The 18,465-nt window shown below is 42.5% G+C and overlaps 1 protein-coding gene across 16 annotated transcripts in view; it reads right to left on the bottom strand.

Moving 5' to 3' along the window:
- Dst (dystonin) overlaps positions 1-18,465 on the bottom strand; it is a 389,777-nt gene that overhangs the window by 4,016 nt on the left and 367,296 nt on the right. For 6 of the 16 annotated variants that reach the window (XM_035452523.1, XM_027386920.2, XM_027386910.2 and 3 more), the window contains 13 exons: positions 16,549-16,743; positions 15,939-16,067; positions 14,210-14,353; positions 13,322-13,510; positions 11,696-11,825; positions 10,818-10,981; positions 9,847-10,009; positions 8,986-9,140; positions 8,757-8,831; positions 8,235-8,252; positions 5,447-5,564; positions 2,013-2,215; positions 1,500-1,610 (listed from right to left, as the gene is read on the bottom strand). In XM_035452523.1, the coding sequence (XP_035308414.1) occupies positions 1,500-1,610; positions 2,013-2,215; positions 5,447-5,564; positions 8,235-8,252; positions 8,757-8,831; positions 8,986-9,140; positions 9,847-10,009; positions 10,818-10,981; positions 11,696-11,825; positions 13,322-13,510; positions 14,210-14,353; positions 15,939-16,067; positions 16,549-16,743 (1,794 nt within the window). Of the gene's footprint in view, positions 1-1,499; positions 1,611-2,012; positions 2,216-3,162; positions 3,235-5,446; positions 5,565-8,234; positions 8,253-8,756; positions 8,832-8,985; positions 9,141-9,846; positions 10,010-10,817; positions 10,982-11,695; positions 11,826-13,321; positions 13,511-14,209; positions 14,354-15,938; positions 16,068-16,548; positions 16,744-18,465 lie in introns of all 16 variants that reach the window. The other 10 variants (XM_027386906.2, XM_027386907.2, XM_027386909.2 and 7 more) reach the window with 4 other exon arrangements.

An 18,465-nucleotide genomic window follows, 5' to 3' on the forward strand; every position in this document is an offset into this window, starting at 1 on the left:
AGAACATGTGTGTTGAGGCCACAGGCAGATGCTGGGCAGCTTCCTGATGGGTTTCTCACCCATTCGCTAGTTTGTCTTCATCCCCCACCCTCACCCCCACCCCAAGTTCCTTGTTTTTAGGTGGGTTCTGGGGATCTGAACTCAGGTCTCATGTTTGCAGAGCAGGCACCTTACCGACTGAGCCCTTTCTTTCCCCAGCCCATACTTTAATCAGGGCAGTTGCTACTAAAAAAAAAAAAAAAAAAAAAAAAAAAAAAAAAGTGAACATAGGAATTTAGCCCCAAGTATATAAAACAAGCATTGCTCTGTCATTTGAAGTCCTTTAAGAGTTTCTCAGCTTTTACATAGTAGATTCCTAACTAGATGTCTATGATGCTAGTATTTCCCCACTTGAAGGGAGTGCAGGACTCAGGAACCAAGAGGAAAGAAAGCATATTTAAAGGGAGACTGTGTATGTCTCAATTCTTGCACTTGGCCACTCAGGGACTGATACTGAGAACAGAAGGCAAGAACTTTTCTCTGTCTGCCTACTGTCTTTAATGTGCAGATTCAGTAACAGAGAGTCATGAAAACCATTAAGGGCTTTCTCTATTTCTATTTATGCAAGGGCCTTGGCTTTCAAGTTATACCTAACCATTAAGCCAATAATATCTCCATATTTCCAAGAAAAGATGTTTAGGGATCTCTCCTCCATTATTGTGGTTTTAATCAAGTATTCGAAATGGTGTCTACATTGATCAATTTGCAGAAGTTTTTTTTTTTTTTTTTTAAAAAAAACAGATGGTTGATTTTTAATTGCATATGGACAATCTAATACGTGAGTCAGTCTTGGCAAATGTTATCTGAAATATTCTAAGTATCTTCTCCCTGTACACCAGGTCATTGAGAAGTTATAGTATGCTCAAATAATGTTTGTTACTAAAATGCAGTACAGAAAATGAAATTAAAGTCACAGCTAACCTATGCTCATCCCTCTGATGCCAGCACTTAGAACTGACAACTATGTCACACCTGGCCAGCATGAGTGAATGGAAATGAATGCCACAGACGTTCAGAGGGACCATCCATGGTGAACACTCACTAAAATTCTGTAAGTCATTCCTCTGCAAATGCTGCCATTACCACTGTTTCACATTGTCAACCAAGGGACTATACTGATCTTCTTGATCAAGTTCAATCTATTAGCAAACACATCCCACCAACATTGATAAAACGTTCATTGGTCTCAATATATACATTTTGTGTTTTATTCTTCCAAATGATACTTTCAGAATTAAGTATGAATGGGGACACAAGCCACAGCGGGTATACGGCTTGATGGTGTGAGCCTGTCAGGCTGCCATTGTCTTTTCTGACAAGCCCTTGCTCTCATGTCCCCTGACGAGAATATGGAGTGTTATTAAAAGTACACGCATTAAGGTAGTGGGGAAACAGTGTTAGTAGGTAAAAGTGTCCATTAGAGAAGGCTGTTAAGGCTGGAATCTGGGGCCTTACAATACCTCTGCTGATGACACGGGAAAGTCTGAGCACTCTGCTGCTTTACAAGGAGTTGACATTTTGCTGTTTGTCAACCATGGTTTACCGTAATTGCGTATTAAAGGGTGGAGAATCTGCGTGGAACAATGGCAAATTAAATGTAAAGGACAGCAGATTAAAAAACAAACCCACATAAAAGAGGTATTCCTAGCAGAGTCACATTACACAGGCAATGAAAATAAAAGTGGATAGACAGGATGACAGATCATACATGCCAAAAAAAAAAAAAAAAAAAAGGATTATGCTTTTAAACAGAAAACTCAATCTGAAAGATGACAAAGCTCCTAGACAGGCAACCCTGTAGTACAGACAACTGCTTCCTGGGTCACTGGGCCAAGCGTATTTAAAAAAATAGGTGAGAAGAGATATAAATGGATGTGGCTGGTCCTATAACTTCCAGGGGGAATAAACACCCAACAGTATGCTGGGGACAATGAGTGCAATGGGAGAGGAGAGGTCACAGCCCAGAGTCCTACCTTGGGTGTGCTGGCAGCAACCGGCACCTGTGGGGAGGCTGCCTGGCCAGCATGACTGGATACAGAAGTGGATCTGTTGGGGGAAGCCCCTCGGGATGAAGGCCGTGATCTGCGACCCCGTGGCCGGAAGGCAGCCATCCCCTGACTGGTACCGTCTGCTAGGATGAACTTCTCACGCAGCTCCATGTTGGTCCTTCCTTTAGCTGGATCGCACACACGCAGCAAAAAAATGCACACAAAAAGAAGAGAAAGCACTTAGTCTTTTCGGGGGAGGGGGGGGCACACTTGACACCAGAGAGCACTCTGAGAACTTCCAGGACATCTTTTTGCCATGCCAACTCCAACTCAGCATAACAAGAAGTTAAATGCATTCCTTCACAATGCATTCCTCTTAGGTACAAGGGAGCGTGGACATGGGAAAGGGTGTGCTCACTCTAACACTAGACACCAGCAAGAATAACCAGTGTAAAACAAAGTAAGCATGAAAATGGAAAGCTCATGCCACTGTTAATCCACCAGATACGGATGCCCACACGCTCGGTCACCCTTACACCACACTGAGTAGACAGGCCAGGAAGGCAGGGCTGTGTCTTTGACATGTATTGCTGAGGTCCGGAGAATGCCAGTATTTAACACTGGGATTAAACAATTACACAAAATCGGAGATGGCTTGTTAGTCATGAAGATAACATAAAAAACTTCCAGAATTTTCACTCAAGTAAGATAGCTAGTATTTTAATTTTAGGCCTTAAGAAGAAGAAAAAAAAAAAACCAAAAACCAAAAACCAAAACTGAACTATTTTTACTGACATGCAGAACAAACATCAGACCCAGGAACCCACGAGGCAATCTGTGATGTAGCGCTCATACAAACACATATGCACAAGGCGGACAGTCCACAAAGGGCCTGCTGGGCAACGTGTTAGCATGTGCTTGATCACTTGTATAATAACACTTGGCATTTGCGACACACTACGAGTCTGCCGCATTTCCAGAATTTAAGATTAGAAGCCCCAGCTCGCTGGATGTGAGGAGTTAAAGCCATACACGTGAATGAAGCATATTATGTTAAAACAAATCATGAAAGCAAGAATGTAAAAGTAGGAAAGAGAAAAGTAAGAGGGGAGAGTCAAAGAGAGGGGTTGCCAACCTATAGTAGGCTGAGTAGTAGTAATTGAAGAGTTTGATTCCGAACGTAACATTTTACTCCCATGATGATGAACTGGAAAAAATGACACAGGATACCAATCACATTAAAGAACACTGTTAGCAGAGGAAACAAAGTACAGTAGTTGGATATGCAGAGAGCGCTCAGGTCCAGCCATTAGCACACACTCAGGACGGGAGTCGCATCAAGAGAAAAAGCCCTATGAGCTCCCACTCAACCAGGGGAAAGCAGCTGCAAAGCTTGGCCAGTCGTGCTAGCTTGTCCTCTGGGATTCCGAAGAACAGTCCGCACGTGCATTGTCATTTCCTCGTCACGGCTGCGTTTACCTTGGGCTGCATTCCTTTTCAAAGTGCAGTCATGCACCGCAAACTGACATTTTGACATTTTTGTTTAACAACAGGCTCTAACAGAGCTGAGAAACTCCTGTCATGGGTCTGACGTTGTAGCCATCTTAAGGGCGTAGTGCAACAACACTGGGGACGTGTCTGTGGTGATGCATGTGTGAACAAGCTCACTGCAGTATCAGTCAGACAAAACTGTAACACGGCTCCAGATAGGACACAAGGCTCCAATGGTGCCAGCAATGACAGTTACTTGTTTATGTATTTACCATATTATATTTACTATCAGAGCACATGAGCACATTTTTGTTTTTCTACTTGTAAGAGGTTTCTGCCAAACAGCATGCTGTATCAGACTAGCAGCAGCAACCTTATGCATCTTATAATGACTGCATTTCTTGGCTGCATAATTTTATTTTGTGCTCAATTCAATCTCACCTTGCTTTATTCATCATGGCTTTTGGAGCAACAGATAATATACCACACACACACACACACACACACACACACACACACACACACACACACACACACACCACACACACACACCCCATATACCCTTGGACATTAAACTGTTAGGGTTGTATTAAGTACACTTCAAGTCTGTACAATAATGAAAACACCTGACGACATGTTTCTCAGAACACCCGCCCCAGGGTTAAGCAAGCATGACTGATGCAAGAGGAGTGCTTAAGCTGCATCTTTAGCTAACAAAGAGCAGGGCTACTGGGTGGCTATGTAACAGTTCACGCTGGCCGTGAGGGACATGACTATTGACTCTGATACATCTGTATCCAGGTGCCAGCATTGAAAGGAAGTTTCCTGCCTGGCCTTCCACTTGGTAGCCTAACAGGAAAAGCCGGGACAGGCATTTTTTTTAAAGGACTATAATAAACTCACAGATTAAGACAAATCATCAAACCTATTGTTTTCTTGTTTAAAAATCAGGAAATAATGAATGCTTACTGAGCACCTGGCACCCAATTAGAAACTGTAATGAAATATTCATATGATCGATTAAGAATCGAGTAACTGTTGGACATGAAAATAGGAATATTAGGGCTGGTGAGAAGGCTCAGTGGTTAAGAGCACTTACTGCTCTTGCAGAGGGCCCAGGTTTCAGTACCCATGGGTGGTTTACACACCCACCTGTAACTCCAGCTCTGGAGGACCTGTGGACACTGTCATAAAGATATATATACACAGTGCGAACACACACACACACACACACACACACACACATATATATATATATATATATATATATATATATATATATATATACAATCTTAAAAATAGAACATAGGAATATTAGAAGCTAATTTAAAATTCCTGGGCTTGCAGAGATGACGAAAGCTACAATATAATATTTATAGTTTCAATGTTCTTCTTTTTTTCCGCCCCCAAGACAGGGTTTCTCTGTGTAGCTTTGTAGACCAGGCTGGCCTCGAACTCACAGAGATCCGCCTGCCTCTGCCTCTTGAGTGCTGGGATTAAAGGCATCCGCCACCACCACCCGGCCAGTTTCAATATTTTGCTATTCAACTTCAAAGAGTGTTTGCTTTTGTTTTTATGTATTGCTTTCCCCACCTCCTGCCTCATTTCATAAAAGTCTGACTTTCTTATACTCTATTATTTTCAGACTGAATTTTTCTTTCAGTGACAGACACAAGTCTGTCCTGGTGAGTGGGTATGTTCATTTTGACAGAAGGGTCTTACACGGAAAATCTAGACTGTATTTCCTACCTACCTGTCTCAAATTCATTCCACTAGTGGGGAAAAAGAAGGAAGAATGTGTTTTATAGAGGTCACTGTGAAACAGCAGCTGTGGAATTCTAGCTGGGCCCAGTTTGCTTTCAGTGTGCAAACACTCGATGCTACTGTGCTTTCACAGTGCTGACGCCTCGGCAAAAGTGTCTCCTTACCCCTGCACGGATCATTTTTCACTAAGAACTCATCCAGAGCCATCCATCCACCTCCGACACGAACCATCACGGTACTCCGAAGAATCCGAACCAGTCGCAGCTGCTGGGAGTCTCCAAACTAGGCAGTGGGGAGAGAAAGGACCTCTAATTGTCAGGACCGATTTTGAGTGAAAGGATGACGTGCAGCTTGCGGTGGCGTAAGCAACCAACTCAATTGCTTGCTTAGTTCACAGTGATTAATTAGTGAAATTTCAAAAGGGGTTTGCAATGGTCTACATTAGACTGCTGCATGCCCATTTAGCTCAAAGGAAACAGTTGGGGTGGGGGGAGAGACCAAAAAGGTTAATCAAGTATAATGGTGAAGCTTTGTTCTACAGTCACAAATTATTTTTCTTTCTTGTAATAGAAACAACATTCACAAGGGAGGAACTGAGAATGTCTCTAGACGTTAAGCGCAGCCATGAAGAGAAGCACAGGTCCACTTGCCCAGGACTTACACAAAATAAGGTGAAGGGACTTCACCAAACTGATTTGGGGAAACTGCCTCTGAAGTTAAAAACTACTTTCCCTTGAGCTCTGTGGGAAAAATCCTAAGCTCCTTCGTTTTCCCTATCGAAGTTCTGACTTGGAGATAAAGTAATAAATGCTTATGAATAATAAAAGTTCCATACTAAAATTTCTAGATCCCTAATGTTCTGGTAAACCAATTAGCTAAAGGTTGGAGTAATATGCTGCTTTATATATTACCGAAGTCTTAAAACAGGTACTGGCAAGTTACTAATGACCCAGCTTTCAGATCTAAAAGGTGTTTTCTCAAAGCTGTCAGTACCGCCGGTGTTCCTTCAGGGAGGTGCCAATCATTTGGAGGAGCAGAGATTCTGCAAGTCTTGAACAAACTCGAGGCCACAGGCAGTTCAGGCCATAGGCTTACTCGTTTTGAAAGTAAGAAATGGTTTTGTACATGGAAATCATTTCGTGGAGGCTCACGTCCAACCGTGAAAACCACCATACTGAATTTCTAGCTTATCCACTTCGTGAGTGACACAGAAAACCAACAAACAGTTTGTCAGATGCCAACAGCTTCCTAGTAGAACTGCCTGTGATTGTCCCCTGCGAGTACTCTGCTAGGTAGAAACACCCTGCTACTTCTCTATGGTCTTTCACGCTGGAATCTAGGGTGAGAACCCTAGGGAAACGCCAGCCAGACTGCATTCAGGAAGCTAAACTCAGACTGGCACAGAAGCGTACCAGCGGGAACTCAGTGCTTCACATCACGTCTCTAGTCACAGCTCTTCCTGATTTGACTTTCAAACACCAAAACGTAAATGTTCCTGTGGGTGAACTGCCTCTCAAATGTGCATTTAAAAATGAAAACCTGTCTTTGTATTGTTAGAGATGAAAATTTGCCGCAGTTGGTAAGCAAAGGGAGAAGAGGGTGCGAAGAAAATTACCCTTAAGGAACCAGATAATGGGCTCAAGCGAATCTTGTTCAAGACCAGGTTCAAATTAGACTTAAGGAAACAACTAAAAATGCTTCCTAAAATGGTATTTTGGTTCTTTTAAATATGGTAACTTTTGATTTTACTTTGACAAGGTATTCTCCAGTCAACTACCAATGTCTCTAGAATTCCTCTAATTTTCTCAAGGCCAAACCACGAGACAAGACTCACATTGCTTTGTATTTTCAGGACATAAAATCTTTGAAGGTAGGAATTTCTCTTATTTTCTCCAAAAATATTTGCTGACTCAGAAAATACCAAGCATGAAAAAGCAACATTTTATCTATTATAACAAATAGGTGTCATCCTGATTTTATCTTTATACATTGTGCATAAGTTTAAATTATCACACTGGATCTGGATCCCGTGTGTGTGTGTGTGTGTGTGTGTGTGTGTGTGTGTGTGTGTATCTATATACATACATATATATATCTAGTATATGTCAGTTAAAATATTCCTTGGGAAAACTCTATTCAAAGGAATGATGTCATTTAACTCTAAACTTTTGATTACAGAACACTGAAGCTAAGAGATAATTTGCAACTTAAGATGTAGTGTGGCCAGAGACTGAAGCAGCAAGCACAGGGCTGGCGAGGATCTGAACCAGGTCCTCGTGTATATATTATAGTTTTCAGGTTAGTATTTTTATGGGCCTCCTGAGTGTGTGGATGAGTGTGTCTCTGATTTTTGTGTCTTCTCTTGGGACTGTTTTCTTTCTGTTGGTCTGCCAGGTCCAACCTGATATGATAGTTTTTGCTTCATTTTATTCTACCTTTTTTTTTTTTTTTTTTGCCATGTTTTGTTGTCTCTTAGAAGCCTGTTCTTTTCTAGTGAGAGACAGAAAGAGGGTGGATCCAGAGGGGAGTGGCGGTGGGGAAGAACTGGGAAGCATAGAGGAAGGGGAAACTGTAATCAGGATACATTGTATGCAAAAAGAATCTATTCTTAATAAAGGAATCAAGTTTGTATTCCAGTGACCACTTGCATAACAATTTGTTAACAGTATTAGGAAAAATGGGACCTGAACAGTGTGTTTGCATCACTGGAGCCAGCTAAGCAGCTACATTTCATTATCTGGTTTGCTTAAAAGTAATCTCCTCATTTGAGACACAAAGCAATAAAGGAACCCTAGATCAAGGACTCTGATAGCGCTGACAGCAACAGCACACCAACCAACACTGTAGTAGCTAGCAAGACAGCATGGGAGGACTGGCCATGGCAAGCTTTAATGGCTATGAATTAAAGGTGAAACAAAACCATTGGGAACTTGAGATTCCACTGGTTTATACCTGATTTCCCAGGAAGAACTGATAAAAAAAAATGAAAAATGGAAGAAAGACAAAATTAGTTCAACAGGAAACTTCCTACATGGTTTGAAAACACACACACACACACACACACACACACACACACACACACACACACAGTCTCACACACTTACAACCACTCTCACATTCAGTAGGCACACACACTCACACAGTCTCTTTCTCACACTCAGTAAAAACACACACACACACACACACACACACACGACAAATGTAAAAAAAAGATCAAAGGTTATGTGCATGTTATAGATGTTAAAATTATGGCCTGCTGTTCAGAAGCAAGCTATCTATGGAACATACACATTATATAATTAGGAAATTTATATAGTTTAAAATGAGAAAAACGGTGGAGTGTCACACACCACTACATTTTGAGATGATGTGGAAACAAGCAGGGTCCCTAGAACACAATGTAGGTCTAATTGATGCATACTTCAAAACTTCTGTTCTTGAAGGAGCTAAAGTAGAGTCACCTGCAACACTTACCCTGTATTTGTTGTCACCGATTTGTTCAACTTGGAATCGCTTTGCACATTTGCATTTAGCTACTTGCCTCGTGACCTGTCACAGACAAAGGCGAAATACTCATTTTACTCTTAGTATTTCATAGTGGGACCCTCAAAACTGATGAACTGGTTCTATGAGTCACACCGACACCAACACCCAGCGGAACACACACTAGCACAGCTGCAACAGAGGGCAGATGGGTAAGTACCTCATCTTCAATTTTGTCAGCATCTGTGATGGGTTTGTAAGCATCTTTGTTTGGATGTAGAGCTGCCACAAACTCATAGTAGTCGATGTATCCATCACCATCTCTGTCAAAGATGTCCGCCACAGCACTCATCTCCAGGCGACTGGTCGGGAACTCTGAAACACACCATAGTTTCAATGGTGGTGAGGCAGTGTGTTAATTTCATCTCACGACATATTTGACTACATATTTTACTCTCAATGTGGCTTGGTCAGGGTGACTGAGCAGCTTTTAAAAGTCACTCCACTTGCAGTATGATAAATCAGCAATATATAATACAAATTTATCTTCAAGAAGCAGGATGAAGACTGGAGGGATACACAGTGGTTAGTAGCTCTTGTTGCTTTTCTAGAGTTGCCAAACAAGCAAACTCAGGGCAGTCATGTTCAATTAATGGGAATATCAGATCAGAGTTGCCGACTACAATTATATAGAAATCAATATTTATCAATTTGCTTCTGCATGCCAGGTCTCTCTCTCTCTCTCTCTCTCTCTCTCTCTCTCTCTCTCTCTCTCTCTCTCTCTCTCTCTCTTCCACACACACACATACTCCTTTTAGAATCAAATATTGCTAACTTATTTATACTAATAACACAGCTTGAGGAGAGTGCAGGAATATTCTTGTGGACATACAAAACAGTAGTATGCCTGACCCAAGTGCTAAAAGTATTGCACACTCTTCTAAGCTGGTGACTTCCTAGCCAGTTTAAAAGGCAATGCCTCCCTAGCAACATGAGTTTATTAGCCCCACAACCTTAAACTGTGCTTGTTTTCTGTACAAATCTCCCGCCCCCCCACCCTCCCGTTGGTTTTGGGACTTACTGGAGGAAAGAATTCCATCAATAAATTCCTGACGAGTGATCTTCCCATCCTGGTCCTTGTCGATTCTCCTGAAGAAGTCCATCACTCGAGATTTCTTATGATTCATCCACCTCATGTATTTTTTACGCCAGACATCAAAATCGAAGTTAGCAAATTCCCTCAGCTAAAAAGGGCAAATGTTTTGGCTGAGTTAGTGCCATGCTCAAACTACCTGAAAATTTTCGTCTTTATTCTTGATAGTTCTATGCATACCCGCAATGAAATAGCATCTATCAAGTTCCCATTCCCCCCTGCAACTCTCCTATACCCAACACGCCTCCTCCCAAGTTCATTCACTGCCTTTTTATAAAACCCACTCAACCACTCAGTGCTGCCTCTCTGTGCATAGGTGTGAGCGCCAACTTCTACTTTCTCTTAGCTGAATAAAGCCACTGAGATGATGACCTCTGGGTGACACGTGTCTCTCCCATTTCAAGGAAAGCCATGACCTTACAAGTGGCTTTTTATTATGCTTATTTCACCATGTCACTGATTTTTTTTTTTTTTTGGCAAAATAAAATCTCTACATTGGAAACTGCTCATGCCACCAGTCTGCAGAAGTGTGTGCCTAGAGTGCCAGTGGGAGTGCAGGCCTTGGCACGTACCCAACCCATCCTACTGTCCTTTCACAACATAAAAAATAAGAACCCTCCACCACAGGGTACGCATCATCACGTTAGAAAGCCCTTCTTACAGGTCGGCATTTGATCCTTAAATGTTAAAGTTTTCTAGTTTTTGGTTCCCTGGATCCAAATCCCATAGATGAGTTTCTTGCAGCACCATACACAATCTCAGTGTTCCTTTCGGAAGAGGAAGAGCACTTAGAGTCTAAGATTTTGCTCATGCAAGAGGAAGCCATGCTTCTGTGCAAGCCCATCACAGAACATGAAGGTGAAGCAACAATGTGGGGACACGCATGTGAGTTCCCAGACCTCCTCCAGCCGGTCCAAGGCGTCGTTGAGCTTTCTCCTCCTTTCTAGAGCCAGGAGCCAGACCTGCTGCCATTTGCTCACCAGCAGGTTAACCCTGGGATTCTTAGTTTCGATTTGTGTCTGCGGTCCGGATGGATACAAGCCTGATGTAGGGAAGCGCTTCCCTGTTAAAATACAACTCCAGTCAGATGGCACAGCTTCTCGAGTGGTGATGGGCAGAGACTGGGTGTGCTGGGCTCCCAGCGGGACTGACTTTAACTACTGTGTGCTGCAAAGAAAACCATCCCACCCTCGTCACTTTCACTCCCTAAGGTTCACAGTCTCATCTTACGAGTTGTAGAAATGTGTCTTGATGGGGCCACACAAATACTGAAAACTCTGTAAGCCTCATCTTTACAGCATTTTTAAAAATATGCAAAATGTACAATGTAGACTGTACTTTGGGGCATTCTCAGGGCTAACTGCTACCATTCTGAATGCCATCTTCTGGGTTAGGACTGGCTGTGAGATTAGCAAATGGAGCAGCAGTCACAGGAGAATAGGAGTTTAGAGTCCATTCTTTACCCAGATCATGATCAGTTTTGGTTATTCAGTTTTAATGCTATTTAAACAACAGAAGGAAAGAGAACCAATGATTTAGATTCTTATGACTTTTCCCAATTTCTTCTCAAATCTGCAAGGTATACTTTAAACAAAGTTAATTACAGACAGGGGAGTGCAGCCTTTCATTCCACTTAAAATGGCTAAATACAGCCCACATTTTCTTTAAGAAAACCCTTTAAGGTAGAATGTTCACATGGAGTCATTACTTTTGGATTTCAAACGGTAATTCAATAGGAAAGCTTGTTAGGTGTTTCTAAGAAACTGCCCCTGCTTACTTCCGGCTCGTCCCTTGTCCAAGACTGGAATGTGAGATTGCAGCGAGGAAGGCTCAGCTGCCCTCCTCTTATAGGTCTTGGTAACTTTATCGACGTCGGGCTGTTTCCTGGTCATTTCTTCCATGAAGGTCTGAAAGGGAAAAGCGATATCATTTATATCATGGTGGTATAGATCCAATTAGCATTATTAGCAAAAAAAAAAACACAGGATGAGAAAGGACTATGGTTTCATTTTTAAAGGGTCAACGTTGTCTATGGCTGCAATAGTGGGTGCTTTTACTGATTTCCAAAGAACACAAGACATACATCTGACCACAAACAGACTCAAAACAAAAAAAACAAAACTGTCACTTTTCAGTTTGAAAATGACGTATGGAATCAGTTGCAACTATCTGCGACAACTCGGTTTGAGCTTTCAAGCTCTTCTGCCAGGGATGTTGGTGAGCATTTTTCTGCTGTGGTCCATTCCATCCATACAGTTTAAAGAGTGGAACGACTCTGCATACAGTGGCCATGGTGGCCATGTTAAATGCATGGTCATGAGCAGTGACTTTACAGGAGCTGAGGCTAATGAAGCTAATGTTCACTGTAGCTACATTTAAAAGGCTAAGTATCTTGCCACTCCTCATCGTGTCTCCTCATCTTATTGTCATTACTGACTGGTCCCACATACACGTGGGGTATGTGGCAAAGGCGGAGGACAGGCAGAGGCTGCTTTGCAAAGTGAGGGGCAAAAAGTGAGGCAGGCAGGTGAAGACTGGGCAACATGTTTCTGTAATATTTATCATGCTGGAAAACTTGAGCCACTATGACGCCTCTGACCACAGGGAACATAAACTGAGATATTCTGGACCACTGTAGACACCAATAACACAGACATAACATTTTAAAATTTTGCTTTTAGTTGTGTGTGTGTGTGTGTGTGTGTGTGTGTGTGTGTGTGTGTGTGTGTATTTGTTACTGTTGTCAATATACATGCTACCTGTGTTTAATGCCTGCAGAGGCCAGAGAGGATACTGGAGCTCCTGAAACTGAATTTATAGGTGGTTGTGTGCTGCCCAGTGTGGGTTCTGGGAATTGAAGTTAGGCCCTCTCCAAGTGCTCTAAACCTCTGAGCCATCTCTCCAGCTCCAATAATTAAGCAAACCATGAGTCAGAGCATATAAAATGCCAGCATTTCAGAGTTTAAAACAAGTAAGGTACACGGGGTGTGAAGTCACACAGAGAAAGAAAGAAAATGCATGCCATTTTACATAGGCTGCATTTGGCTTATTCATAATTGGTCATGTGAGGAAACAGAGGGAATGCAAATAGGAAACAATAAAGCAAATATCAGGCAGAGCCACAGGGATGAATGAGATTGCCTGAAGAGGGAGTGGGCTAAAATACCGGCACTGAGGATAAAATGGGGAAGAGGAGTTAAATGGCAGCTCAGGAGCCTTGGGAGGCAGAGGGATGCTTCATAGACAGCAAAGGAGCTTTCCTGAGGACCTGGAAGAGCCAAGCTGCAGGGCAGTTACAGAGTAAGAGACCCATTAGTATTGGGCTAGGGAATACATTGGCGAAGCAATGGGAGAAAGAAGACACTGAGGTGAAGGCTAACTGGTGAGCGTCAAGTTTATTTACCTGGTGTTCTGCAATGAGGGTTTTCACTTCTTCAATTTCCTGTGGGATGACTTCCTTATCTTTCTCACTTAGTGTAGTTTCAGCCCACTGCAACCACACCAGCAAAGTTTCCAACAATTCCTGCTTAGCAATGAGCCCGGCCAGTGCCCCTGCTAACCTCTGATGATGCTGCTTTGCCCAGGCCAGCACCTGTTGCAGAAACACATGGTTCACTGAAGTCCTTCCAACTCAGGAAATGGTTTCATTAATGTAAACACAAAGACTATACAAATTTTAAATGTAAATCAGGATCCTTCTGGGCTAGACTTATGAAAGCTTCCTTCTATTCTAGATCTGGCACCTATATCCAGTTTGAGGAAGCACCAAGACCCCCTTTTAAGGGTGTCTGTCACCATCACAATGCTAATGACATATACAGCATTTGGGTTTACTCCGGTCTATTCCCTGCGCTTTGTCAAGTTCAAGTACACCTTCTCTAAAGGACCAAAGGTACGTGTTCCAGGCAGCACTGAGAAACAGCAGAATCTAAGGTGCTAAGATCTTATATAGGAATTCAATCCCCATCGTGTTCTTCAATTCACCCACTCTACAGGCACACATGGTCCTGAAACACTCTTGAATGAGGCATAATTCAGCAGACACAACAAACAGGTGGGACAAAACCTATAGTGAACCAAACATCTGCCTCTTAAGGCCTCAGGGCCACAGCTGCAGATCCTGTAGCTTTTGTAGCCATTTCAGGGGCTGAGTGAGTGGCGCATGGCAGGGCGCTTTCCTGTGAAGGCCTCATTTCCCACAGCCGCACTGTACCTCAGCTGCTAAGATGTCCCATTTCCCTGCCCTGACTCACAGCCACTGCCACACAGAGATGAGGTAACACACACTGACCTCTTCAAACCTGGCCTGGATGATGGTTATCCAGTGTTTAATGGTGGTGATGGAGTCAGGGTGGCAGATGGCCAAAAGAGCGTCACCCATACCAGTGGCCTTATTTAGTTCGGTTCTTTTTGCTTCCAGTTTCTTCATGAACTCCTGTAGCAGAACAGATACTTCAGTTAGCTGCTGGTGCTCGCTGAACCCAAGGTTTTGGTGACGATCGTTTACCGTCAGGGTTATAAAAATAAGAATTTCAATTTGGGTGCGGGGTTTAATGGTGGCTGGTTGTCAGTCTCCAGTGATAGAGACTAGATTTCTAAATACTCAGCTGAATCTAAAATCCACTCATGAACCTGCCTCACTTTTGCTATTCTTATAGTCTAGCTTCACATGGAACAGTGTACAAAGCCTCCATTCCTCCAGGACAGCCTGCAATACCATCATTAACAGCAGGGCCACGTTTCCTTGCTATAGTTAGCTGACCCCTCTTTGAGGAAGGGCAGTAATTAAAGAATCAGATGATGTAATATGTGCCACACTAGAATGAGGTACTTTCAACATGACCTTGAAAGGGAAGGTTACTAAATGGTGCTGAAGAAAATCTTCCAAGTTAATCGGAAGTGCTGACACCAACACCTCATAGGGTGTGAGCACTGTACATCCCTGACCTTACCAGTCAAAGGTTAATAACCATCTGTTATGTGGACCACTCTTGGGAGAGTTCTGCCAAGTTCCAAGCATAGCTGCAGAAACTAATTTAGCTGGGTTTGATAACTCAGTGGCTACAGTTTTGCCTGGTTAGTTGTTCAACGCTATGAAATGAGTGCATTAAATTTATAATTTAAATTACAGGTTAGTTCTTAAAGAATTTTTATAAGGCTCTTGGTTAAAAATGAAGAGTGGGCCCGGAGAGACTGCTCAGTGAGTAGAATAGGTGCTTCAAGTCTGAAGCCCTGAGTTCGAGCCCTAGAAGGCCCATGACAGAAGGCAAGAACACACTCTTTCAAGTTGTCGTTCACCTCCGCAAGCGTAGGGTGGTCCACGCAACACACAAGATATAAACAAAGTAAATAAATAAAATAAATCCCAAAGTGGAAGAGCCTTAAGAATAATATTCAGCCGGGCCTTGGTGGCACCCACCTTTAATCCCAGCACTTGGTAAGCAGAGGAAGGTAGATCTCTGTGAAGTTCGAGGCCAGCCTGGTCTACAGAGCGAGTTCCAGGATGGGCTCCAAAGAATACAGAAAAACCATGTCTCAAAAAACCCAAAGAGAATAATATTCTAAGGCTTTAAGTGACTTGCATATTTTGCATATAAATGCCAAAATTATTAGTGTACAATTCCAGAAGGATACTTTGTAAATGCCTGCTGCTCATCAAGGAAGTTTCGTTCTTGACACAGACACACAAGTGGGACACAATGGGGTAACTCTGGTCAGATGCTAAATGATGCGCTAGAGAAATCAACGTGCAGCCTAGAGAGAGAAGATAGAGTGCCTAATTCTACACTGACAGCTTTCTTCCAAAAGGGAACCTAAACAGACAGGTGTGCAGGTCTATGTGGACAGGCGTATAAGCAGGGAGGTAGAGACACATTCTCAAATGTACCAGATGGTCAGTTTCTTCTCAGGAAGGGGGAAAAAAAATAACTCTTGCCCTTGCTATGTCCGGTCATGGGCTTCTTCTCTCTACCTTCTCCATTTCCTCATTTCCTTTTACTCGCCGGCTGGAAATTACTCACTTTATGTTGATCAATGAGAATCCGGAGAGCATCCTCATCGTCTGGGAGAGCACCGTGGAATCGCAGGGTTTGCTCTGCTTCTGCCAACCACTCCAGGAGGGCGTGGACCACAGAGTGAAATTCCTCTGCCTAACGGTGAACACACACACACAAAGCAAGATATCCGACACACCTGTTAGTAACATTTACAGAACTGTATACACGCCACCCCCAGGAAAAAAAGTCTTCATTATGCACAACACTCCAGTTAAGAAGAGAGTGGTATATGATACTGCATTTTACACAAGTAAGGAGAGATGGAATACATCAAGAAAGCCTACAGGAAGACTAGTTCACCATTCTTGCAGCTTTAGCTTTAGATGAGTGGCAGCTAGTTGGGCTTCCAAGCTGAGACATGATTTAAGCAGAGATGAGCAGATACTCCTGCCAAATACTTTAAGTGCTTTAAGCAGGAAGCAGGAAGAAGGGCATAGACAGTGATGAGGCAGACTACAGACTTCCTAGGATGAGGTTGAGGATAAGGACTGGACTCTGCAGTCTAGCAGAGATGTTTGCACTGAGGCCCCAGACTTCACTCATTACACCCAGCTAGCGTTTATGTGGATTTTACCTGGTGCAGGGCTGCTTCTAACCGTGTCTGCTTTGATATGGAAAGGGCACACACAGTCTCCCAGCGGGTGCTTAACTCCTGCATCTGGACCTGTACCCAGGAGGAGTCATCCCGGCTGCCCTCTACGAGCTCCCTGGCAGAGCGCTTCAGGGCCTGCACGCTGCTGGTCCTCTTCCCCAACTCTTTTTGGAAGACCTAAGGAAACCATATGAACTTTGACCAAAGTTAACTTTTAATGACAGAACCCAAATAGCAAAACCACCACATATATATGCCTACAGCCCACAGTTTTTAATGGCCACATTTTTTTTGGCAGAATCTTCACAAGGTAAGAAGTAACTCATGGTTCCTCTTTGAGGACTTAGCACCCACCATCTTGGATAGATGTGTTTATATCCGGTAACATTCTCATACAGTAACAAGATTTTTTAAAATGACATATAACAGATTTAAATAATGGTGATCTGCTTTTTCAGTTTCAATCTCTCTCTCTCTCTCTCTCTCTCCCTCTCTCTCTCTCTCTCTCTCTCTCTCTCACACACACACACACACACACACACACACCATCAAATCATTTTTTTTTTTCTGAGTCATGTAGTAGAGTAACCCAATTCCTCTCAAGTCATAAGTGTGGCTGCCACAACATGTATGCGAGGTACCTACTATTCTGAGAGACAAGCTTCAGAGACAGAGGAAGGAGCAATCTTGGTTCACATTACTGGGTCCAGACAGAACAATGAATCCAACAGAATGGCTTCTTTGGGCCACTCTTAAGAAGTGAAGTTGAGCCCAGGGCTCTTCATTTTTTAATCTAAGTGTGTGTATATTAAACTAGATATTCAGGTAGACAGTTTTCTATCTACAATAAAATTACTTTAGTTTTCAAAACTAAAAAAAATCATCACCAGAGGAAGCTTATGCAAAATAATCCAAACAGATTGCAGTGAACAGTGTGACAGGCTTCGGTTTGACAGTGTTCAATGGTATACAGCCACAGACAGACATACACATTATCAATACACATAGAAGGGAAATATCTACATATTCATTCCCGACAGGACTATGCAATTGTTTCAAAGTGGACTCTCCAAGGTCCTTTGTATAGTGAAACTTCTGGCGTCTTTTAACTACATTACTAATCCTTAATGAATAAATCATATTTGATGATTTTTAACATGTAAAAACTCTGGAAAATGTGTAAAAGTTGGATAGTAAATATCTAGACAGCAAAGTTATCAATGTGGTGTTCATGTACCAAGTAACACCACATCACCCACTATTCACTGAAGGACTGCCTAGCCATGTCTGGATTTATCACAGATAAGAATATTTTCTTCAACAAAAGTAAAGCATTGTAAATAAAATAATTATTTTTGTGAGCCTGATCAATGTTGTGTTGTTTCATTTCTTTGAGACAGTATCTCATGGCTCAAAGATAACCTTGAACTTCAGTTCCTCCTGTCTCTACCTCCCTGGTGTTAGAATTAAAGGGGTGATCTACCACACTGGGTATAGGCCGTGTCAGGGACCACATCCAGCACTAAGCCAGTACTCAGCCAACTGCGGTCCAACCCCAGCATGTTCTTTATGTGTTCTTTCTTGTTAGCGTTAAGTGTAATAAACTCTTCTCTATGGGCATAATCATGGAATAGAAGCAAAATTAGAATAAACATGCAAATATGTCTAAAAAGCTTAAACATCAGCTTAAAAGGACTAAGCATGTCAGAAAATAGCACAAGTGGAGAAACATGAAGAGAACATTTTAAGATAAAATACACTTTCTGGAGTAAAAAAAAAAAAATCATAGTAAGGAAATACATGAGGAGATCAGGTGAAGTGCCATAGGCTGTTTGCAGAGAAGTTCGACTCTTGTGTGTCAGCCATGCTTCCTGCCAAGCTGCATCACATCACTAGATC

The sequence above is a fragment of the Cricetulus griseus genome, assembly GCF_003668045.3.
Source record: "Cricetulus griseus strain 17A/GY chromosome 1 unlocalized genomic scaffold, alternate assembly CriGri-PICRH-1.0 chr1_1, whole genome shotgun sequence".
Classification (NCBI taxonomy): domain Eukaryota; kingdom Metazoa; phylum Chordata; class Mammalia; order Rodentia; family Cricetidae; genus Cricetulus; species Cricetulus griseus.